Here is a 22560-nt window from a genome sequence, read left to right as displayed (position 1 = left end):
TGTATTTGGCTTCAAGGTCACCTCAAAACTGCTCTATATGGCAATAAATAGGCCATTGTACCCAAGCATATTGTATTTGATACAGTCAAGGCCTGCAACAGAATACCACTTCTCTAAAAATGCAAAGAAACTTAAGACATCTCTTACAAAGAGAGCAAGTCTGGGAAAGGTTATTTTTAGTTTTCAGATGTTTCAGAGTCAATCATTGTAAATACCATAAAAAGTATCATTTTGCACAACTTTTTGAAGTAATAATACACAGGATTATCCAACAGCCTTTTATTTAACAAAAATTTCAAAGTATTTTCCTCAGGATGAGGAAAGAACAAGTGAAAGAGAAACAGTTGAAACTCTTGAGCCTCCTGGGATAAAGCATAGCAAGGTTTCTGAAAAAGCCCAGTTCAAAAACCCAGAACAGGACACAAAGTACATCTAGGTATGTCAGGAGGAGTAAAGCAGGCAGCTTTAACTAGAAAAACAGAACTACTGAAGTCCTCAGATGGACTCAAGATTCGGAAACAATGAGGAGTAGATTATTTGATTTGACAGCTTTCTCATTATTAAAAGACCCACACCTAATGCACAGAAAAGAGGAAATGCTTAAGTTTCTGAGCGACCAGCATGCTGCAAAGATGCAATACAGTGCAGGGGGACAGCCCCATCAGGGAAGATCTATAATTCGCGTAAACAAACTTGGGGATTTTCTGGCTTCCAGCTACAGTTACTTTGGTACAAGGCAAAAGGGAAGGTAATCTTTGATTAGTCAGAAAGCAAGGAAAACCTGCTTCCAAACAGAGAAAAATTATGAGACTACCGACTCACCCTCAAGATTAAGCTGTTTGAAGACCACTGCGGCCTTAAATAAACAGAACTGACATCATAGTCACAGGAGGTTTTGTATCACTTTTAGCATCCCACCTCCAAGAGCGGGACAGCTGGCTTTGATTTAATTTTAATACTAAAAAATAGATGTACTAAAGGAGAAACTTAAACTCCTTTGATCTTTACATGAGATTTTACTGGTTTATAATTAAAGTGCTAAATAAAAGCTACATATCAAATAATGTTTATAGTCCTAGAAGATGATGCTCCTACACAAACACAAAACAATTACAAAAAGCAAGTCAATCGTATACTTAAAGTATTACAATAATTCAGTACATTTATGCTTTATGACATAAAGGAAGGGAAGCATAACTGAAACTTTATAACTAAACTGTTAGCAACTAAAGCTAAAGGATAAGAGTATCTCTGCTGAAGCATAAACATGTAACTTAATTAAGTTTGCCTTCAGATATTGTAATTATTATCATCTTGAAGTACACTGAATGGAATTCAGTCTGCTTTACCTCTAAAATAGAAGAAACTTTAATTTAAACTCTTAATTTGCCAAAGTTGGCAGCACAAGAATGCCTATATTATTTTGATTTTGTTGTGATATGGTGGAATACAAAGAAAATAGCTTTGCTTCTGTCTTAGAGCTTGTCTTGCTTGCAATATTGCTGAGCAGACTTTTACCAATAAATGTGCATATTTTAGTTGTCATGAAGTAGGGAGGATTCTGTTTATCTCTGGCTTTGTGCAGGGACCACATGAACTTAATCCTATGCAACAATAAATGACACTCTAGAACCACAAAATGTGGTATTTCATGCTTTGTTTAAGGGACAGATGAGCTGGAAGGAAAGTTTGCCACAAGTAGCCTGAAAGTCTCTAACTGGAACATTCTACCTGGCTTTTGTGTCCTGAGATGGAGGACACAGTAAGGAACCTGGACTGCCATACAACTGAAGGAAAGCAAACTGCTGCATCCCAGGCACCCTGGCTAAGGGAGAAGTAACCTGCCAGACCCCTTCCTCTCAAGGACTCTATGGCAACAGCCTCAAGATCTATGCCTTGGCAGCTCTTTAGCAAAGGGACCAACAAGGGAAAAGACCTGGCCCGATGTTTCTGTCTCACTGTTGAAAATTATTCCCCTTGCTTTCAGTAGGTCTGGGCCAGTCTTAGGGATGCACCTAATCCAGGTAAAGCACATAGATGTAGCACATTCAATAATCACAGTGCTGATTGAAAAATATATTCATCCATTCATTTAAATGCTAGTACAACCAAAAAAAAAGAAAGTAATACAGGCAGCTTAAATAACTTATGGTATATTTGTTTACCAAATGTAATGGTCTTAATCTTTCACTTACACATACACACATTCAAGCCCTGAACTTCAGGAGGCCTTCTGTTAAATTACTGGCACACACAGGTGACTGCAAGTTTTGCTTTAAAAAGGTGTGACTAAGTATTTCTACTATTTATGTATTCGTTTTACCTTCAGATGTTTTGTTGCATTCTCCAACTCTGACAATAACCCATAGGGCACACGGGCAACACCAGTGAGGTTTATTGAAAGTATGGCCTTGTTGAGATTATCCAAACTGTTTAACAAAACTCCTGTGCAGTTGTCATCACAAGCTAAATAAACCATTTTAAGAGAAGGAAGCAGTATTAGTATTAAAAAGAAGCCAACAAATACTGAAATTGATTTTGATTTCCACAGTATGTGCTTAAGAGTGATTAAATATAATAATTTTGAGTACACAGTGGACCTATTCCAAACATACTCTCCTTAGGTTAACACACATTCAAGCCTTATTGATCTTGCTCAGTATTGAGCTGCTTGCTGTATTATAAGCTTATTGAGCCTATTTAGCTATATTGCTATAAATCGAGGGTGATACCGCTGACACTCATCCAAACAGGTTAGGAAGACAGGTAACTCAAGCCAATAGTGGTGTAATTACATTTATTCCTTGGTTGTTTTTTTTTTTTACTTATACAAAGCAAAATCTGAGTCCTAAATCCCCATTCACTGTAAAAGTAGATTACTGTACTTGCTGTGTCCTTCTGCTATCCACCCTCTCATAAGGAATTACATGACTAATTATTGGTGAAATATGACTAAATATTGGTGGAGAATACCTACATACCTGGGATAACTCCAAAAGTATTATCACAGCAACCTCATATCGATGAAATTTTCAAATAAATAAACATCAATGATATTTTCAAATAAATAAAGGTATACTACAGACAGCAAAAAAATATTTAAATTGTCTTTCCTTAAACTTGTTTTTAACACCAAGTAAGCTATTTTAAGGATTAATTGCTTGTCTGATGTTATGCTCTCCACTGTAGTTTCCTCTGTATTCACAGAATGGTTGAGGTAGAAGGGACCTCTGGAGATTACCTAGCCCACCCTCCCTTGTTTTATAGAGCTATTAAGTTTTTAAGATTCCTTTCCCTTCATAGAAATAACAGGGCCTGACATCACAAAAACATTCAAGAAATAATCACGTGCACAAACATATCACTGGAACAGACCAAAGCCCATTGGGAAAGCAAGCAATTTAAAAAGCACCTACAAACACACTCGTCTTCCACAAGAAGATGTCTCGGTTCACACTCCTCACAGAGCTGTCCTGTCACACCTTGCTTACAGAGGCACTGGCCAGTTGCACGATCACAATTGACATGAACAGAGCCGCTTGGATTGCACCGACACGGATGGCAGCTGCCACCGGGCAGCTGAGGGTCACCATAATAGCCAAGGGAGCATCTACACAGGGAGGAACGGAACATTGAACATCAGGGGGTATTCATCATTAAATGAGATGTTATATTTGTCTTTGAGAATCACTGATAGGTTTTTAATTAATAGCTTCCTAATAGTAACTAACAAATCACTCTAAACCCTTGAGCACTCATTCATATATTAATTTACAAACACTGAATAATTCTATTCCAAGTACAAATATGGCTCATAGTAATTATATTGTCCTTGGGAGCTGGGGATAAATGGGGACATCATGTGTAACTCACCTTTCACAGTACTGTCCTTCATATCCTGGGAGGCAAGCATCACAGTGGTAATCCTGAACACCTTTCAGGACACAAGTGGGACTAAAACTGGAGGAAGGATAAACAAATGCCTGCTAGCACATAAATGGAAGACCATACAAAGACAGAGAACACCTTCAGCCATAGGTTAAATATTGTAAGCAACAGTATCCTCTGCTCAATCTGATGCTCTAGAATTTTTTTTTTAAGTTATTCATTTCTTTAAAAGTTCGCTTTCCCAATGTGATTCCATTACTGTATAACCTGCTAAAGCACTTTATGGCCTTCCTTTTAAAAGATAAGACAATAAAAAACGGATGCCACATGATATAGCTATAGTATATATCTAACTGAGACTTACAAGAAAACGTCAAAGTTGCTAGACTCTTATTTTGATTCAATTATCCAAAAGCAAACAACAAACAAATATGCTTTTCAAGCTTCTGGAGAAAAAACAGCCTGCACAGCATTTTGATTTTCCAAATACAAAGTTAACTGTCAACAGATGTATAAATTTCAAATAAAAGAGTACTTGTTCTTCACCTAGGATTGATCTCATGAAAACTTCCTGCATTTAAGGGAGATGGCCTGAATCTTTGTAAATACAAAAAGATTGTTTTTACAACGAAGAAAGAGCCCCACATTTGAAACTAAACCATGTCAGAGCAACTTGCTCGATTATAAAACATTCAACGTGGCTCATCTACCTCTAGAGAAAAATTTGACTTATCAGTTAATCATTTTATTTTAAAACCTCACATAGTTACCACTAGCTGTGAACAACTCAGAATGTAAGTGCCATTTACTAAAATAGGTAGCTTTCAAATGTCTAAATTTTAAGGACACGTAATGATAACTAACTCCTGTTGTTGTAGCATGGGGGGAGTAGGAGGTGGGACATGCAGCAGAAGAAATCCAGAATGCTAAAATGCACATCGGATTTAATAAATTCTGGTTACCTAACAGGGTTGGCTCTGGGACAGGCACAAAGCAAGCAGTCGTTGACAGATCCAGTTACTTTCCCATAGTAGCCCGGGGCACAAGCACTGCAGTAATCACCAACTGTGTTATCACTGCAGTTCTGACACACAAAAAGGAATTTAGACAGTTTAAAACAACAACAAACAACAAGAACTACTTTATCTTCCCTCAGTCAATAAATATATGCAGTTTCCAACAACCATCTCTAAATGTCACTACCCATTGGTCAGCATTCTCTGAGTGGAGGAAAATTTAATGCAAAAATAAGCAGAATCCCAGCATATTTTCTCTTACGTGAATGCCCCCTCAGGCAGGCTGACCTAATTTCTGTTCTAAATTTCCATTAAGGTTTACATACTTCTGCTTCTATTAATCCAATTCAGGCCAGGAAATCACAGTACAAAGGAAAAAATCCTCAAAAAAAACCCCGAAGTAACTGATGGAAAAATTAAACAGGATACCTGTATGAAAAAGATAAGTTTCAATGTTTCAGCAAATGCATTGGAATGTTACAAACCAAGAACAATCCACAGTTAGGACTCACAGACACCATATTTAATTTATTGACAGTACTGATTAACAGCCAGTGCTTTTAATATTAAAATACTAAATCAGTATTATAAACATAATTTAACTGACTAGTCCCCCAAGTGAATAAAATTCAGTTTCTCCTTTTTTTTCCCTTTTAAAATTTTTTTCCTTTTTTTTTTGATTCATATTCTTGCAAGTGTGTAGTATTTAGAGCTTAGTTGAAGACAGTAAGCAATAGCAATGCAGCCTTCTATTGTATAGGAGCAGAATTCAGAGATGAAAAATGTCTTTTGCCTACACTACTCAGCCACAAATGTCTAAATAGTAATCTTAACATGTAGGTGACTTGCCACCCTGGCAATGAGAAGCTGAGAAGAAGAATGAGGCTCTGAGCAACCTGATCTAGTCGGGGATGTCCCTGCTCCTTGCAGGGGCGTTGGACTAGATGACCTTTGAAGGTCCCTTCCAACTCTAACCATTCTATGATTCTATGACTAGTATTCACTAGTGTGAAAGAACTATGTGTTTTGGCCTTGTAGAAATGAGAACCACAGTTCTTACTCCTGAGATACATAGTTTAGGACAAATCTGAAAATGAAAGAATGGCTTACAAAAGCCTGAAAGACTAAGGAAACTCACTTTAAAAACTGACTTCAGGAATGAATTCAGCAGAAGTCTGCTTTGAACTAACCAACTCATTACTGGAAAAACAAAGCAACTGAGAAAACTTTAGGAAAGAATATTGAGACTTAATGTCCCTTATTTGGTTAGCTGAGCATTTGCTGTCCATAGCGCTGTCAGCCCACAAGAGAGAGGCAATGTGTTAGTCAGATGTGGCCCCCACTTGTGTCTTTGGGACAAAATGAGAGAAGTGAGCAAAATAACTTAGCTGAGGCATATCCTTATACTATTTCACCCTCTGGGAGTTAAAAAAGCCTCACTTAAAGCTGCCCAGAGGATTCTCTTTATAAGAGACAAAGAATTTGACTTTGACCTAGTCTGTGGTGTGATATGGCTTACTACTTCCTTTACTTTTTTTTCGTGTAAGTAAGCAGACCTTGGCCAGACCAAGGACAGAAGCCCAACAAGTCTCACAAAAAAAAAAAACAAACAGATAAAGTGAACTGATACACAAGCAAAAGTAAAACTAAAAAATTTAATGATTTTCAAGATGTTAGTGCTCAAAAAGCTTGATAATTATATTGAATTGACTCTAAGGGAAATGCTACTTAGATTTTCCCTTTTTCAAAGTTGGGAAGGAAATTATACTTTATCCAAATAGTACACTCATATACTTCTTCAAGAAACTCCTTCCATAGGTCACTAACATTGTATGCTCAGGTGAAACCAACAGAAAAATGTATAAATTGTACATACCAAGCACTTTCCAGTTTCAGGATCACAGGTTTCACTGTGGTTGTTGCACTGACATGGCACACAAGGCGCTATCAGAGTGTGAGGCTGTTTTACACTGAGTTCCGTATGCTTTCCTCTGTAGTATCCTGGAGCACAGCTCTATTTGTAAAGGGGAGTGTAATTAAAAAATATATGATCATGGCTATCAACAGTTGCAAGCAACTTTAAAAGCCGTTTAAGTAACTTTTTTTTATTATCGCATTATTAGACAGACAAAAAGGATTCAAGGATTCTGTACCTGACAGGACAATCCAGCATAACCAGCAGGACATCTACACTGTTCTATAAGATGAGCTCTAGCTCTGCCTAGATGCATTTCTTCAAACTTCACTGCAATTTCCATTGAGATATTTGCAATTCTACAAGATATATGCAGAAAAGAATGTGAACATCTAGAGAAGTCCTAGCACCAAGACTGAGATCCAAACATTTTTATGCTTCAAAGACAGACCATACATAATCTCCCATGATTTCCTTTTCCCCATGCAGTACCAGCTGAAGATTCTTTACATTTTATGGTATTTCAGGACCTACAACAAACAAATCAGAAGTACTTCAAAGCAATACAAGTTCATTCCCATTGGCCTGCAAAACTTATCAAACCCACCATGCAAGAGTATATCTTTCTGGCTCAGAAACACTAGACAAAAATATACTTGTTTTGTCCCACAGATTTTCAGACAGAGTCAATCGAAACATAGCTGAGGGCCTGTGAATCAAAAATAATCCCAAATCTGGAGGTGGAACCACACTTCTTCACAGCTGTGAATACGTACAGATACTGGGTTTTCATCTGCTTATCTTGTTAGTTTCTGAATCAGATGCAATGACCATATTTCATCTCCTCTATCTCATTAGTAACACAGTTCTGTTCCAAATGGTAAAATGCTGCCATTCTGAAGTGGGAATATTTTACTAACACTGCCTAGAGTGCATAAAGCTACAGGAGAGACCTAGATTGGTACAAACCAAATGACTCAGGAGACTATGAGTTTCAATTGAAAAAACAAACAAAAATTACAATACTTATAAAAATAAGATCACAAAACCATAGAATCACCTAGGTTGGACAGCACCTTTAAGATCATGAAGTTCAACTGTCAGCCTCCTTTCAGGTAGTTGTAGAGAGCAATAAGGTCTCCCCTCAGTCTCCTATTCTCCAGACTAAACAACCACACTTCCCTCAGCAGCTCTTTTTTGGACACACTCCAGCACCTCAACGACCTTCTTGCAGTGAGAGGCCCATAACTGAACACAGTATTCAAGATGCAGCCTCACCAGTGCTGAGTACAGGGGAATGATCACTTTGCTAGTCCTGCTGGCCACACTGTTTCTGATACAAGCCAGGATGCTATCAGGCTTCCCAGCCACACTGTTGGCTCATAGTCAGCTGGCTGTTGATCAACACTCCCAGGTCCTTTTCCACTGGGCAGCTTTCCAGCCACTCTTCCTCAAGCCTGTAGTGTTGCATGGGGTTGTTGTGATCCAAGTGCAGGACTCAGCACTTGGCCTTGTTGAACCTCATACAACTGGCCTTGGCGCACCAATCCAGCCTGTCTGGATCCCTCTGTAGAGCCTTCCTAGCCTCAATTAGATCAACACTCCTGCCTGACTTGGTGTCATCTGCAAACTGACTGAGGATGCACTCGATCCCCTTGTCCAGATCATTGATAAAGATATTAAACAGAACTGGTCCCAATACTGAGCCCTGGGGAACATCACTTGTGACTGGCCACCAACTGGATTTAACTCCATTCACCATCACTCTTTGGGCTTGTCCATCCAGCCGTGTTCTGTCTAGCAAAGGTGGTGTAGTTTAGCCCCACTCGGGACCAAGCTAAGCAGTTTTTCACTCACTCTCCCCACCTTCCAAGAGAATGGAGGAGAGAAAATATAAGAAAAACTCAAGGACAGGGAGAGATCATTGAAGTTACTGTTATGGGCAAAACAGACTCAACTTGGGGAAAACTATTTATGTATTATTACTAATAAAACCAAAGCAGGATAATGAGAAAGAGAACAAAAAAAAAAAAAAAAAAACTTGCCCCTACTCCTCCCTCTTCCCAGGCTTAACTTAATTTCAAATTATCTCTACCTCCTTCCCCCTCACTGAGCAGCACATGGGGGGAATAGGGAATGCAGGCTGCGGACGGTTCATCACACATAATTTTCTGCCGTTCCTTCCTCCTCAAGGGAAGAACTCCTTACATTCCTCCCCTGCTCCAGCATGGAGTCCCTCCCACGGGCTACAGTCCTTTGTGAACTGCTGCAGCGTAGGGTCCTTGCCCATGGAGTGCAGTCCCTCAGGAATAAACTACCCCAGTGCAGTCCCTCCCTGGGCCACAGCCTCGTTCAGGCATCCATCTGCTCTGGTGTGGGGTCCTCCATGGGCTGCAGGTGGATCTCTGCTCCTCCATGGACCTCCATGGGCTGCAGGCGGACAGCCTGCTTCACCATGGGCTGCACCACGGGCTGCAGGGGAATCTTGTCAGGAGCAACTTTACTCCTCTCCCTCCTTCTTCACTGACACCTGACCGGTGTCTGCAGCCACTCCTCTCACAAAAAATTCTTCACAATCAGGCTCAATCACACACCTCTCAGGTTCTCTTCACATCTCCTCTTCACTTCTCGCAGCCAGACCGGGCTGAGTCGGGCCCAGACAGCCGCCCAGCGGGAGGCCAGAGGGTGAGGGCCACAAGGCCCATAAGGCTTGCGCCTCCCCGTCTCTGTCCCTGCTTTCTGCTTCTTCACTCCTTATTATTTTTTATTTTCCCTTTCTTAAACACATTATCACAGAGGCATTATCACTGTCACCTTGGCCCTGGCCAGCAGTGGGTCTGTCCTAGACCCAGCCAGGTCCACTGGACAAAGGAGAAACTTCTATCAGCTTCTCACAGAAGCTGCCACTGCAGCCCCCCCTGCTACACAAAACCAGCAGAAAAGCATATAGCTGTCCAAGCCATGAGCAGCCAGTTTCTCCAGGAGAATGCTATGGGAAATGATGTCAAAGGTTTTACTAAAGTCTATCCAGACAACATCCACAGCCTTTCCCTCATCCACTACGTGGGTCACATTGTCATAGAAGGAGATCAGGTTAGTCAAGCAGGACCTGCCTTTCATAAACCCATGCTGACTGAGCCTGATTGCCTGGTTGTCCTCTACATGCTGTGTGATGGCACTCAAGACTATCTGCTCCACAACCTTCCCTGGCACCAAGGTCAGGCTGACAGGCCTGTAGTTCCCCAGATCTTCCTTCCAGCCCTTCTTGTAGATGGGGGTCATGTTTGCTAACCTCTAGTTAACTGGGACCTCCCCAGTTAGCCAGGACTGCTGATAAATGATGGAAAGTGGCATGGCGAGCACTTCCACCAACTCCCTCAGTACCCTTGGGTGGATTCCATCTGGCCCTATAGACTTGTGTGTGTCTAGGTGGTGTAGGGGTCGCTAACCATTTCCCCTTGGATTATGGAGGGTTTATTCTGCTCCCCTTCTCTGTCTTCCTGTCCAGTGGACTGGGTACCTGGAGTGTAAGAGAGCAAGAGTGGTACTGGTCTTCCTATTAAAGACAGAGGCAAAGAAGGCATTAAGTACCTCAGCTTATTCCTCATTCTTTGTCACTATGATCCCTCTGCATCAAATAAAGGATGGAGATTCTCCTTAGCCCTCCTTTTGTTGCTAATTTATTTATATAAACATTCTTTGTTATCCTTCACGGCAGTAGCCAGATTCAGTTCTAATTGGGCTTTAGCCCTTCTAATTTTCTCCCTGCAAAACTTCAAGACATCCTTGTAGTCCTCCTGAGTTTCCTGCTCCTTCTTCCGAAGATCATAAACTCTCTTTTTCTTCTCCTGAGTTCCAGCCAAAGCTCTCTGTTCAGCCAGGCCAGTCTTCATCCCCGCCAGCTCGTGTTTCAGCACATGGGGATAGCCTGCTTCTGCACCTTTTAAGATTTCCTTCTTGAAGAATGGCCAGCCTTCCTGGACTCCTTTGCCCTTCAGGACATCTTCCCAAGGGACTTTATCAATCAGTCGCCTAAACAGGCCAAAGTCTACCCTCCAGAAATCTTATTTCTCTGAGAATCAAAAACTCATGATTGCTATGCCCAAGACAGCCTCCAACCATCACATCACCCACAAGTCCTTCTCCGTGGGTCCAGTGGAGAGCCTTCCCTAGTTGAGTCCCTCACCAGCTGTGTCAGGAAGTTATCTTCCACACACTCCAGGAACCTCCTAGAGTATTTTCTCTCCACTGTATTGTATTGCCAGCAGATGTCCGTTAAGTTGAAGTCCCCCAGGAGAACAAGGGCTAGCAATTGTGAGATTTCTCCTAGCTGCTTACAGAATATTTTGTCTGTCTCTTTATCCTGGTTGAGTGATCCATAACAGACTCCTACCATGGTATCTGCCTTATTAGCCTTCCCCCTGCTTCTTACGCACAAACCCTATCATCACCATCATCAAGCTCTAGACAGTCAAAACACTCCCTGACGTACAGGACTACCTCACCACCTGTCCTTCCTTGCCTATCTCTTCTGGAGTTTATAACCATCCATTGCAGTGCTCCAATTGTGTAAGTCATCCCACCCCGTTTCTGTGACTGCAACTATATCATAGTTTTCCCACTGCACAATGGCTTCCAGCTCCCCCTGTTTGTTGCCCATGCTGCATTGGTGTAGATGCACTTGGGCTATTTAGAAAACATCTAACTAGATTACCCATCCTGCAGACCACTGCATCAGCCTGTAAGGCTCCGTGCCTCTTTATGGGCTTTTCTATCAAAGTAAGCAGCAGAAATATTTAGTGTTTCACAGAAAGAATTAAAGAGGGATTCTGCTGCCATTAAAGGTCATAAATGTTTTCTTATCAGAGGAAGAACAAAAGTCATAAGGAAGAAATTGGAAATTTCTCTAATTTAAGTTAAATCTTTACTGTATAGCTCAGTTGGGACTACTTCTAGGTTAAATTACAGTAAACAAATTATAGTAAGTAAATGCAGTGATATTGCTTTACCTGCTTTGCTGTAATCCTTGGCCATAAGTTGCCTTGATAAGGATGTATTCAACATTGCTTAGCACAGACATGAAGTCAGAACGTAAGACAGGCTCGTCAGACACAGAGTTAAAATACTTCCAAGAATCCTAGAAAAATATAACATATATTATTAAAACCATGAGTGTTCAATCTCACTTCAAGGTAATGCTTTGTTCCTCCTTATGTGTTCTTTCAGAAATGCAATCACAGTGGCTATGTCTAAAACTCTAGGTGCCAGACAGTCCAGAATCTTGCTCCATGCTAGAACAAGACATGGGTTTATATCATTTCTCCTCTCCTTCTCTTCCCTGCACTCAACTTCCATGACCAGTTTCTACAGGAAAGCAGCCCAAGCCTGCATGGCACAGCTTTTTTTCTGGCTAGATCTGAAGAACCCAGATAGCCAAAAGACCAGGACTTCACAGCACTTATTTCATGTGCAGTTAGAAACAGTTATTGTAACTGGTCCTGTCTCCCATCAAGAAGAGAGACTAGATATCACATCAGCCCCAGTCAGCAGAGAGTCCCAAAGAAGGTCAATGTTATCTCCTCTGAAATTGTCCACGTGGGCACTTCTGCAACTTACTGCCCCTGCTAGGTAAAGATTCATGTCCTGTGTGATGCTCCTAGGCTGTAAGTGTAACATTACAGGCTACAAAATCATGAGACTGCCCAAGAGTGACAATACCTGTCTGCCTGTCATTTATTACTGAAATCTGAGTCTGTATTTGAAAAGCTTGCCACAGCAACATCTTCAGCACTTCCAAAAGAGGAAACAATGCCAAAATGTTATTTGCTGCTATAGCACGATATTCCTAGTCATTTTTTTCCCTAAAATCATAGAATCATAGAATTGTTAGAGTTGGAAGGGACCTTCAAAGATCATCTTGTTCAACCCCCCTGCAAGGAGCAGGGACATCCCTGGATGATCCCATCCCTTCATCCAGCCTGGCCTTGAATGTTTCCAGGGATGGGGCTTCCACCACCTCTCTGGGCAACCTGTTCCAGTGTTCTACAACTCGCATTGTAAAAAAATTTTTCCTAATACCCAATCTAAATCTACCCCCCTCTATTTTAAAACCATTACCCCTCATTCTATCACAACAGGCCCTACTGAACAGCCTCTCCTCATCTTTCTTGTAGGCCACCTTGAGGTACTGGAAGACCGCTATTAGGTCTCCCTGGAGCCTCCTCTTCTCCAGGCTGAACAGCCCCAACTCTCTCAGCCTGTCCTTATAAGAGAGGTGCTCCAGCCCTCTTATCATCTTCGTGGCCCTCCTCTGGACTTTCTCCAACTGGTCCATGTCCTTCTTATGTTGGGGGCTCCAGAACTGGACACAGTACTCCAGGTGTGGTCTCACCAGGGAATATATGCATTATCTATGCAATATATGCAAATATATGCATTTTAATCCAAGTGCCCTATTTACTTACCCTATTTGAAGTCAGATAAGCATTTTTCAAAGTATTTTATCAAATAGACAGAGCTTGTCTATAAAAGCTTATAGAAGAAAGGAAATATTCCCATACCAATGTTTTGGCTTACCTCCTTCATTTCTACTTCCTTGTCAGTTCTAACTCCATTTTCTGGTGATGGGATGTCTACGTAGATTACCAACTTGCTAGTGTGACCTCCTTTCATTAGAATCTGTGGCTCAAAGTTTGAGGGTCCAAAGCCATCCAAAGCATAAAAAGCAACAGTGTATCTCAGCTTGCCTCCATAGGCCATGAGCTGTTTAGATAAAAAAAATTATTACTTTTATTTATTCCAAGGTTAGAGATACTAGCTGAAAATATTTTAACATCATCAGAAGACTTGAAAACTGTCAGTCCTTTGAAGAATTGGCAATAAAACATGGAAATTTACTTAAACTCAGCAGTTTTGTACATCAAGGTTAAATGCACATTTCTAAAAACCAATCTCAGTTTCTTCTTTTAGGGCCTTTCAAGGTGTGCACTCAATTTTCATTTAATTCCTAAGCAACAGAGCGTCCATGATCTATATACTGAATCTAGCGTCAAGGTTGAAAACTTTTTGAGGCTTCTAAAGTAAAATTGAATACATCACTCTTTCCTCCCCTATACAACCTCTGAAGAGTAACATGGTAATTAAATATGGGTGTTACCAATTTACAGGGTCAAGAAAAATCTCATTAGGAAAGGGTATTGTAAACATATTGTTTGTTCAGTCACTGAATGTTTATAGTATTATGTCCTATGAGAACAGAACTAATGCAGAAAAATGTTATCAAGATAAAGTGACTATTATACAATAAAGGGGTGACTATTAGATAATGAAGAAATGATGTACAAAGCATTCTATTCAACGATCTTACCCGGTCTCCCTGAAACTGCTCTGGTAACCTCCAGTAAAATGTTTCTGCATTTAAGTATTTTCTGACTATGGCAGCATCCAGTAAAATATCAGGAAATTGCAAAAACACTCCTTCCACCGTTCCAGTCAGGTTACTTTGAGCTACTACATGCAGAATGGACTGATCTGGAGTTAAGGTTATCTGCAACACGAAGAGTAAAACCTTCATTCAACAAAAATATTCTAACTCAATGTAATATACTGTTAACAGTTTTAGCTGCTTTGAAACAGGCAATAGTCCATTTTAGAGTAATAAATGTCCAAACCAATAAAATGGGAAATATGTTTGACTGTATTTTTTTTTTAAGTAAGAGTGAAACACAAAGCTTCAGAAAGAAGACAGTGACCACTTATCATTTGCTTTCGGGTTTTTTTTCTGCCATATGCCACTGCCTCCATAAGCTAGCCAACTACATTCAGCTTGAGTCATTACATGTATGCAATCTTAGGCACACCAGTGTGGTACCAAACATGAGGATAACACCAGACTGTGTCTGTATATTTATGCCACTTTACTTACAGGAATTCTCACATGATCTTCAAGTTCCGAACAAAATGTGGACATCCCAAAACAGAAGCACGGAGTACAACCTAGTGCATTGTTAGCAGACAGAGCAAAAGTTCCAGGTTTACACTCACTGCATTGTAGACCAAATACATTTTCCTGGAGGAAATTAATAAAAAAAAAAAAAGCAAACAAAACAGCACACTCAGTTACTTTGTTAGCTGAACAAAAGATGGTTCTTCTAAAAATTAGTACCTATGTAAACTACATAACAGGCAGTCAATTATTGTGTATCTATTCACTTTTACTATGCAGTACATTTTTTTAAAAATATTTTCCAATGTTGTTTTCTTTTAAAAAAAAAAAACAAAACCACGGAACATTCAAGCTAAACTCATGTACTTGAATTTTTAGCAAAAATTCAAGACACAAAAATCTCCCCCTGTCATCTGGAAAACAGGCTCTCAAAGGCAAAGAAACTGCTCAGTATGAAGAGGAATCATGTGACCTATTCTCAAATGTCTGGTTTTGAACTCAATTTGCAACTGGTAAGTCCAACTTGAAGGAACACCTAAAACTACAGTCAGTGCCCACTCGCATCCTTAACCAGAAGATTGGAGAGAGACCTTCACTATTAAGGTATGTATTTTTTGCCTTGAAGTAAGTTCTTTTCTATTACTCAGTTTTTCAAGAATAGATTCCCCTCTTTTCAGAAAAAAAATCTATACTACTCAACCTCTGTATTTAATGTTTCCTTTTTTAATACAAGAATGTAAATTCAGACTTCACTATTAGCAATGTATGTGAGTTATTCTTATGCACTGCCTTTGGTTATAGCATTGGAAACAAATTTGAACATGCAACATAACCACATTTAACAAAACTTTTAGATTCTCCATTTGGTATTTATTGGTTTCTTCTTATCATTATCATTTAGATTTTCAAAAGAGCAGGCTATATCATCTGAATCAACATGCTGTTCTCAAACCTAATAAAACCTTGTGTGTATGAGCAGAAAAAACTTCTCTGTATTTTATATTTTCCATTTGTGTAATGAGGATACAATAGCTTTTTCACTGGAGTTTCGTAACATTTTAATTAGTTTTTTGAAATGCTTTCAACATCTAGGGTGGAAGAAGCTCTAGAAGTGCTGTCTATCTATCTCTACACAGAGAATGAAATAATTCACTGCCAAAACAGCATGTAGGGAATTTATGCTTTTAAGTTAAATAAAAAAACAAAACAAAACAAAACAAAAAAACCCAGCCTTTTTATCAGAGATTGTCTGCTCAGAAGTTTCAAGATTATATCAATTAATGTGACCTGCACTTGGAAGTGCAACTCTTGCAGCAGAGTATTCCTACACTCTATGAAGGAATAGTTTTCCCTGGCTTGAGGGAAATGTAAAATTCTCATTGCATCAGAATACTTTTTTCTATTACAGTTGCTTCTACTCCAATGTTCTATGTGTACTGAGAAAAAAAAAAAACCCTTTTAAATAGCAACTAAGAAATAATGCATATGAGTTCTGAACTATTATTATTGGAACTATTTGCAAGGCAAAATGCAATTGTAGAAAAAAGCAAGTGGGATAAATAAAACACGTAAAAATTGTACCATTAAAAATGGTTCATACAGCATTGTTCTTGGTATCAGAAACTATTTACATCATACAGAGAAATATAGTGACACTAAAGTCACTAGCATCATTCTCATATAATTCAGAAGATTTACAAAAACTGTCCCAGAACTCATGGCCAGTGCTTTATCCTATTCAGAAGGAAGCAGACACAAATCTAGGAGCAAAAGGAAAAGTCAGACAAATGTATACTCATTAGAAGGGATGCAGATTGCCTTTTGAAGTGCTTTCAGCCCTACATTTTCTGACTTTTATGTAATAAATGTCCAGTAAATCCTGATTCTGTTCCAAAAGTGTCTGAATACCTTGCAGGTACAGATGCCAGTTTCTTCTTCACAGCCACAAAGTCCTTCAGCGTCATCACACATCTCCACTTTGGTTCCACTCAAGTCACAGTCACAGGCAACACAGTCCGGGTAGTCCCTGTAGCCTAATGCACACCTGGAACAGTCTTGTCCTCCAAATTCAACTTTGCACTGGCATTGACCCGTCAATACATCACACTGGAGATGGGTTGAACCAGTGTTGCTACAGTTACAAGCCTTAGATGAAAAGAAGAAATGTTCATAAACAGCAGATCTTTAAAAAGTTTTGTTACAACAGAAAGAGCACAGTAAATTTAGAGTGGCCCTTAAAACTCAGTGTTTGTCAACAACTACTATACACATAAAATGGAGTTGTTTGGTTTGTATTTGAACAAAGAACTGCATTACCAGTAAACACTGGATAGCAAAAGTAAGAAAGTAAGAACCGCTGGGTTGGGAATCAAAGGAGTTGAAGGAACCTGTTCCAGAAAAAAAAACCCCAGAAAGACTTTATTTAAAATACTATGTATTGAGTGCAGCAAGTAAATTTAAATAATGTTATAAAAATGTTGAATGAAAGAAGTCCGCAAGTACAATAAATTTAGAAATATGACAGAAATTAAAATCTCAATATTGACATTCTTTCAAGATTTCAAGAAGCATTAGTAGTGTTTACATCTTGTTCAAGCTTCATTACTATTTGACGAGGAATGAAGAATCTCATTGCATCCAAAGGTGAGAAGCTCAGCATGCTCAGTACCAAAGGAATACTGCTCCCTGGCAGAGCTCATCCTTTATTATGCAATCAGTGATATGAATCTGTTATTACAAACACGCAAAGTGGATGTACTTAATTTTTTATTCTTTTTTGAAGCAGACTGGATCTAATCTTCAGTCTTAATTTCACATCTGTGTTTTAATTACAAGTCCAATTTTGCTTTGTGGTCATTTCTAACAGTGCGGGCAAAAAATACATTCCATCTGTAATCACCTGACTGTGAGCCTTTTCCCGAGTCTTCTTTCCTCTTCATCTCTCTTTGAGATGAAAAGCCTTACTTTGTAAAGCACTCTACATAAAGACCCACAAAATCTGTTAGCATCACTGCTTTCCCTTAGCATTCTTCACAAATTTGCTACTCACCATTAGTAGTCTTTGTATTAAGCAGTTTTTGCTCTAGCAGCAAGCACTAGGTACTACACTGCCTAGTCTAACACACTTTATGACCAAACAAGTTGACAGCTTTGGCTCCCAGATACCATTACAGGTCTACAGCTCCGAAAGTCAAACCTTATTTTAAGAATCATAATAACAGAAATAATTTAAATATACTTTAATCTCTATCTATGTGATAAAGATAAATAGGGACTCTAAGGTACAATTAACTGTGCTGCAGCACACTTGAAAAGTGTTGTAAGCAAAATATGACTAAAGCTCTGCTCCATCACTGCACCCAGAAATAGATGCTGAATACCAAGAAAATGGCAAGAAATGAAGCCAGATGAAGTATCCTGGTCTGTGTTGCAAAAACAGACCATCTTCCCCATTTCATCCATGTAGAGGACATGCAAGAGCCTTTCCAGGGTTTGCAAGTAGACATTGCACTGGATCTCAACCTGCCACAGCTGTCTGTTCAGCGCAAGGGAAGCCTCTGTTGGGATGTTACGTGCAGATCCCAGTATTTTTTGTTGCATCAGAAAATAACTAAAATACCTTAGAATAATTCACATTAATTACTGTGACACTCTAATGAAAAAGAATGCTAAACAAGTTAGCAAAAGTGAGCAGTTACATATTTAATTAAACCTGATCATTGGCAAGTGCTGTGGAATCACTCTATGAAAGAACCCTTCAAGGGAAATGCGCAGGGACCAGCACATTGTATCTGCAGAACATTAGGTAAGAATGACAGTAGCTGGTAGCTGACAAAGTGGTAGTTTAAAGACCAGCTTCCAAGTAACTTGCTATAAATCACTAAGATGGTAAACTCTGATGAGATATTATAGGACTATTTTAGCATTCTTACTCTAAAAAACTAAAGAGAGAAAAAAGAAAACAACTTGGCTGATACTTGTACTTGTCAAGTATTACTGCACATAATGACAGACCTCGCCAAGTTGATTATATTTGTGGTTTCTCCATTGAAATTACCCATTATGTTAATGTAATTCTGAGGCTTTTTCAAATTTCAACATTTATAAAATAAAGATTGGCCCAGTGCCATATCTGTCAGGAATTTACAGCATGAACCTAATTGCGTAAATGATTGCTACTCTTTGGATCTGCACTGAGTTGGTATTTTACTGCCTGATCTTAAATATTAAGCTAATATAATGGGAACTACCTTTCTTCCATTCACGAAACATGAACAACCTTATACCATTTTAATTTTGACTATTCAGAAAAAAAAGCGGGCAGTGACTGTCATGATAAACTAGATTTCACTGTTCTTAAAACTGTATCATCACTCCTTGATTAGCACACAGAAACTATGTTCCTTGTTGCCAGTTGTTGCTATAAATCTGGTTTTGCATCACTATTTAAGCAAATAAAAGTTAGAATACACACTTCAAAATTTTAATATGATCTATGCACCTATCCAGAATAGGCACTCTGATCAGTATTTTCAAAGACAGCTTTGTTACAAAAGTTCCTCAATAAACACTTTACAGTCTGATTTTATTTTTTTTTTAATGTGAGCATGTTGCACTAACACTTTGAGATAGAGAATAAACATAGAGGTCTCAAAACAACAGTTCAATTCTGATATTAGTATAAGGTGAATTGCTTTTAACAGCCATGGCTTTTCGGTCAGCCTACCATACCTCACAGCCAAGTTCAGGAGAGAGTCCCCAGTGATTCTCTTCACAGAGTTCACATTTTGGTCCCCGAGTGTGAGGAGGACAAATGCATTGGCCAGAATCAGCATTACAGTTGTTCTGAGTATGAGCACAGTCACAGGCTGCAAGAGAAACAGCATTGAATTATTAACTTTACCCTGGCTTTAGCTACAGAGGAGAAACTCCAAGACCACTGATAGTCTTACTTTTCTTAATTATGCAATACAGTTCTTCCACTAGGAACTCCTTGCTATCCCTAATCACTGAGAAACAAATTATGACCACAGTGACAGTTGATGTTTTTATTGAAAGCCTATTATTGCTTCTTGACGTAGCCTGCTTGGTGGTTTAAAAAGCAGTGCTGCATTTCTACAGGGGAATCAACAAAGCCAAACAAAATTATTCTGGAGAAGAGTAAATTTGTAGGAAAAAAATTCTATTATAGAAGATATAAAACCCATCAGGAGATATGATAATGTTCTCAAGCATGTGAAAAGATTAATCTCGGGAATAAATACTTTTCAAGAATTGCTTAGTGAATAATAGGGATGGACAACTATTTTTATAATAATTAACTGCTGCATGAAGCACTTAATTTAAGTGCTTTAGGAACTAATTTTAAAATAATTCTTGCTAAAAAGCAGAAGTTCAGAAAAGTGTTTTTATTAATTATTTTAATAATATTTACAAAATCTTTCAGATTAAAACAGTTAAAGGTACCTAAGGGATCTTTGATTCATAGTAAAGACACAGTATGTATGTTCCAAAACATGACTCTCTCACCTAATCGCACTGCAGATTTCATATTACTATTCTATTTAAGGCGTGAAAAAAATGTTTCTGTCAGGTTGGAGAAAAGGTAGGCATTCCTTTAGCTACACTGTGTTGAAAAGTGTATCTTATTAACGTGATAAATTAGTTTTCAATGGCATGTTCTCTGTTTGGATTAATATTTTCTTCTGTATCATGAATAAAAATTTTACACACTCAGGTGATGATGTGAAAACAGTCAATGACATCTTATCGAAGTATAAAATATATTTTTAAGAATTAATGAAAAAACAAGGTAAAAACCTGTAAGAGTAATAGCTGTTAACTTTCATGATTGCAGAAAAAAAAGTTTCTATTCTCTCTCTGAAGGGCCGAAGAGTTTTGTAAAAAAAAAAAACAAAGGAGATATTGAGGATGTAATTTTCTTTCTTGCAACCTTTACTAGTTGTTATTTCAGTATTCTCCTTTTACAAGGAACCACACAATAAGCAATCAAATAAATATTTTGTTCCCTAGCTTAATCAAAGTATTAGGAGACCATTCTACAGATTCTTCCATATAGTCATGAAAAAACCTGACCTTTGCCAGAGTTTAACATAAAATATATTGCTGAAAGGAATTCCAGACGAATCCTGAAAAGATCATGGAGCAGAGCTTACGTGTGCAGCCACCATCCTGGAACCCATGAAAGCCATGAGCACAACGATCACACTTTTCTCCAGCCACTCCTGGTACACAGCGACACTGCCCTTGATGATCGCAGTCCTCGGAGACCGAGCCAAATTGACTGCAGTTGCAGGGAATGCAGCCAAGCTCAGTAAGCAGGCCATAATAACCCTTCTGTTGGACATGAAGGAAATAAATTTCAGCTATATTTCATAATTTTATAAAAACAAGATGATGTACACTCTTGTTTTCTCTTGTATACTCTTGTTTTCTCTTGTGTACCGATGTCTGACCTGCATGAATATTGGTCAGCACTGTGTTACTGCTGTGGGAGAGCTCCCTGGCCTTCTCTCTTCACTGTTCCCAGCTATATGCAAGTATGCATCTCAGTGAAAAAAGGGAACACTGAAATGCTCTCGTGGTCCTCTAATCTCATCAGTGATACTTTATGTTTTAAAGTCTGAGGTTATTTTAATTTAAAGACTTCCACGAGGTGAGGGTAGGCTATGCTTATCAGGCACAGATTTCTGTGAATGTGAATGAAAGACCAGAACAGAGCAAGTCAGTGATCTATGGTACACGAGGATTGAAAGGCATTCAGCTGGGCTGGCACAAGGGCAGTAACTGGGCCCAGATTTTCTCCTCTGTTCCCTGAGGCAGTTCCACTGTTAGCAAAGGCTGGAAACTGCTGTTTTATATCACCAGTGAATATCTACTTGTTCTTGCAACAGGCCTGTCTTTTAGCTGAATCCCTTTTTGGCATTCAGTCACGATGTATTTATTATCACCAACCACATTCTTCAGATATTCCCACTCAGACTTAATTTTGCAGAAGTACAGAGCTAAGATCCCTTCAGGTCTGTTAGCAGCGTTCAGTTTGTTTTTTCAGTAAGCCAACATGACTGCATGCTGTCATCGAGCGCAGCACTAACCTGAACAGCCCTATTCAGAAGGGTGCTGAGTCAACTACATAGCTTCACATCTGCAAAGAGCACAGGCAAAGCAATTTGCAACTGCAAAAGCCTATGCAGACAAACTTTTGGTCTCTGGCCCAGCAACAGGTCCCCACTTCCCTGCATATATTTGCTGCTATTCTCTGTATCTGCTCTAATCAGTATCTATAGAGAAACAGGAAGACCAAGATATAAGAAAATGTAGACATTAGGAACAGGCAAATATTCACTTACCAAGCACTTATCACACTTTTCTCCAATGACATTTGATTTGCAGTGACAGAAGCCTGTCTCATGATGACAAGTACTTGAAAGGGAACCATTCACATGACACATACAGGCTGTTTAGACAAAAAGAAATAAAATTTTAAAAAATTTATTACTATCTATCTATATGCATTTATTATTATACAGAATTCCAAATCTGGTATATAATCTGTGTTTCAATTGTTTATATTCCACAGATTTTAATATACTACAGTAATACCTGTACTACACATTTGGGTTAAAAGATAAAAAACAAACACCTCTGTGAAAAGATACATTTGAGAAGTTCGTTTCTTCCAGCCCTATATGTAACATTCAGAAGTAGGAAATGTCTACAGCAGGTCACTGGAAGGACAGTGTTAAGTAAGCCAATAAATTTCAGGAATATGAAGT

The 22560-nt window shown here is 38.9% G+C and overlaps 1 protein-coding gene across 1 annotated transcript in view; it reads right to left on the bottom strand.

Annotated features, from left to right (window-relative positions):
* The window catches only part of LAMA1 (laminin subunit alpha 1), a 107498-nt gene that overhangs the window by 32372 nt on the left and 52566 nt on the right, over nt 1-22560 (bottom strand). Inside the window, exons 20-33 of the mRNA XM_086741492.1 lie at nt 22135-22241; nt 20941-21121; nt 19496-19632; nt 16673-16909; nt 14744-14887; nt 14186-14365; nt 13396-13581; nt 11829-11956; nt 7058-7178; nt 6781-6918; nt 4851-4972; nt 3874-3960; nt 3417-3610; nt 2324-2466 (exon numbers count right to left, since the gene is read on the bottom strand). Coding sequence (XP_086597618.1) covers nt 2324-2466; nt 3417-3610; nt 3874-3960; nt 4851-4972; nt 6781-6918; nt 7058-7178; nt 11829-11956; nt 13396-13581; nt 14186-14365; nt 14744-14887; nt 16673-16909; nt 19496-19632; nt 20941-21121; nt 22135-22241 — 2105 coding nt within the window. The remainder of the gene's footprint in view (nt 1-2323; nt 2467-3416; nt 3611-3873; nt 3961-4850; nt 4973-6780; nt 6919-7057; nt 7179-11828; nt 11957-13395; nt 13582-14185; nt 14366-14743; nt 14888-16672; nt 16910-19495; nt 19633-20940; nt 21122-22134; nt 22242-22560) is intronic.

This window comes from Chlamydotis macqueenii, chromosome 2 (assembly GCF_036417535.1).
Source record: "Chlamydotis macqueenii isolate bChlMac1 chromosome 2, bChlMac1.mat, whole genome shotgun sequence".
In the NCBI taxonomy this organism is placed as follows: domain Eukaryota; kingdom Metazoa; phylum Chordata; class Aves; order Otidiformes; family Otididae; genus Chlamydotis; species Chlamydotis macqueenii.
The sequence above is the reverse complement of the archived record's forward strand: the minus strand, read 5'-3'. Positions and strand labels throughout refer to the sequence as shown.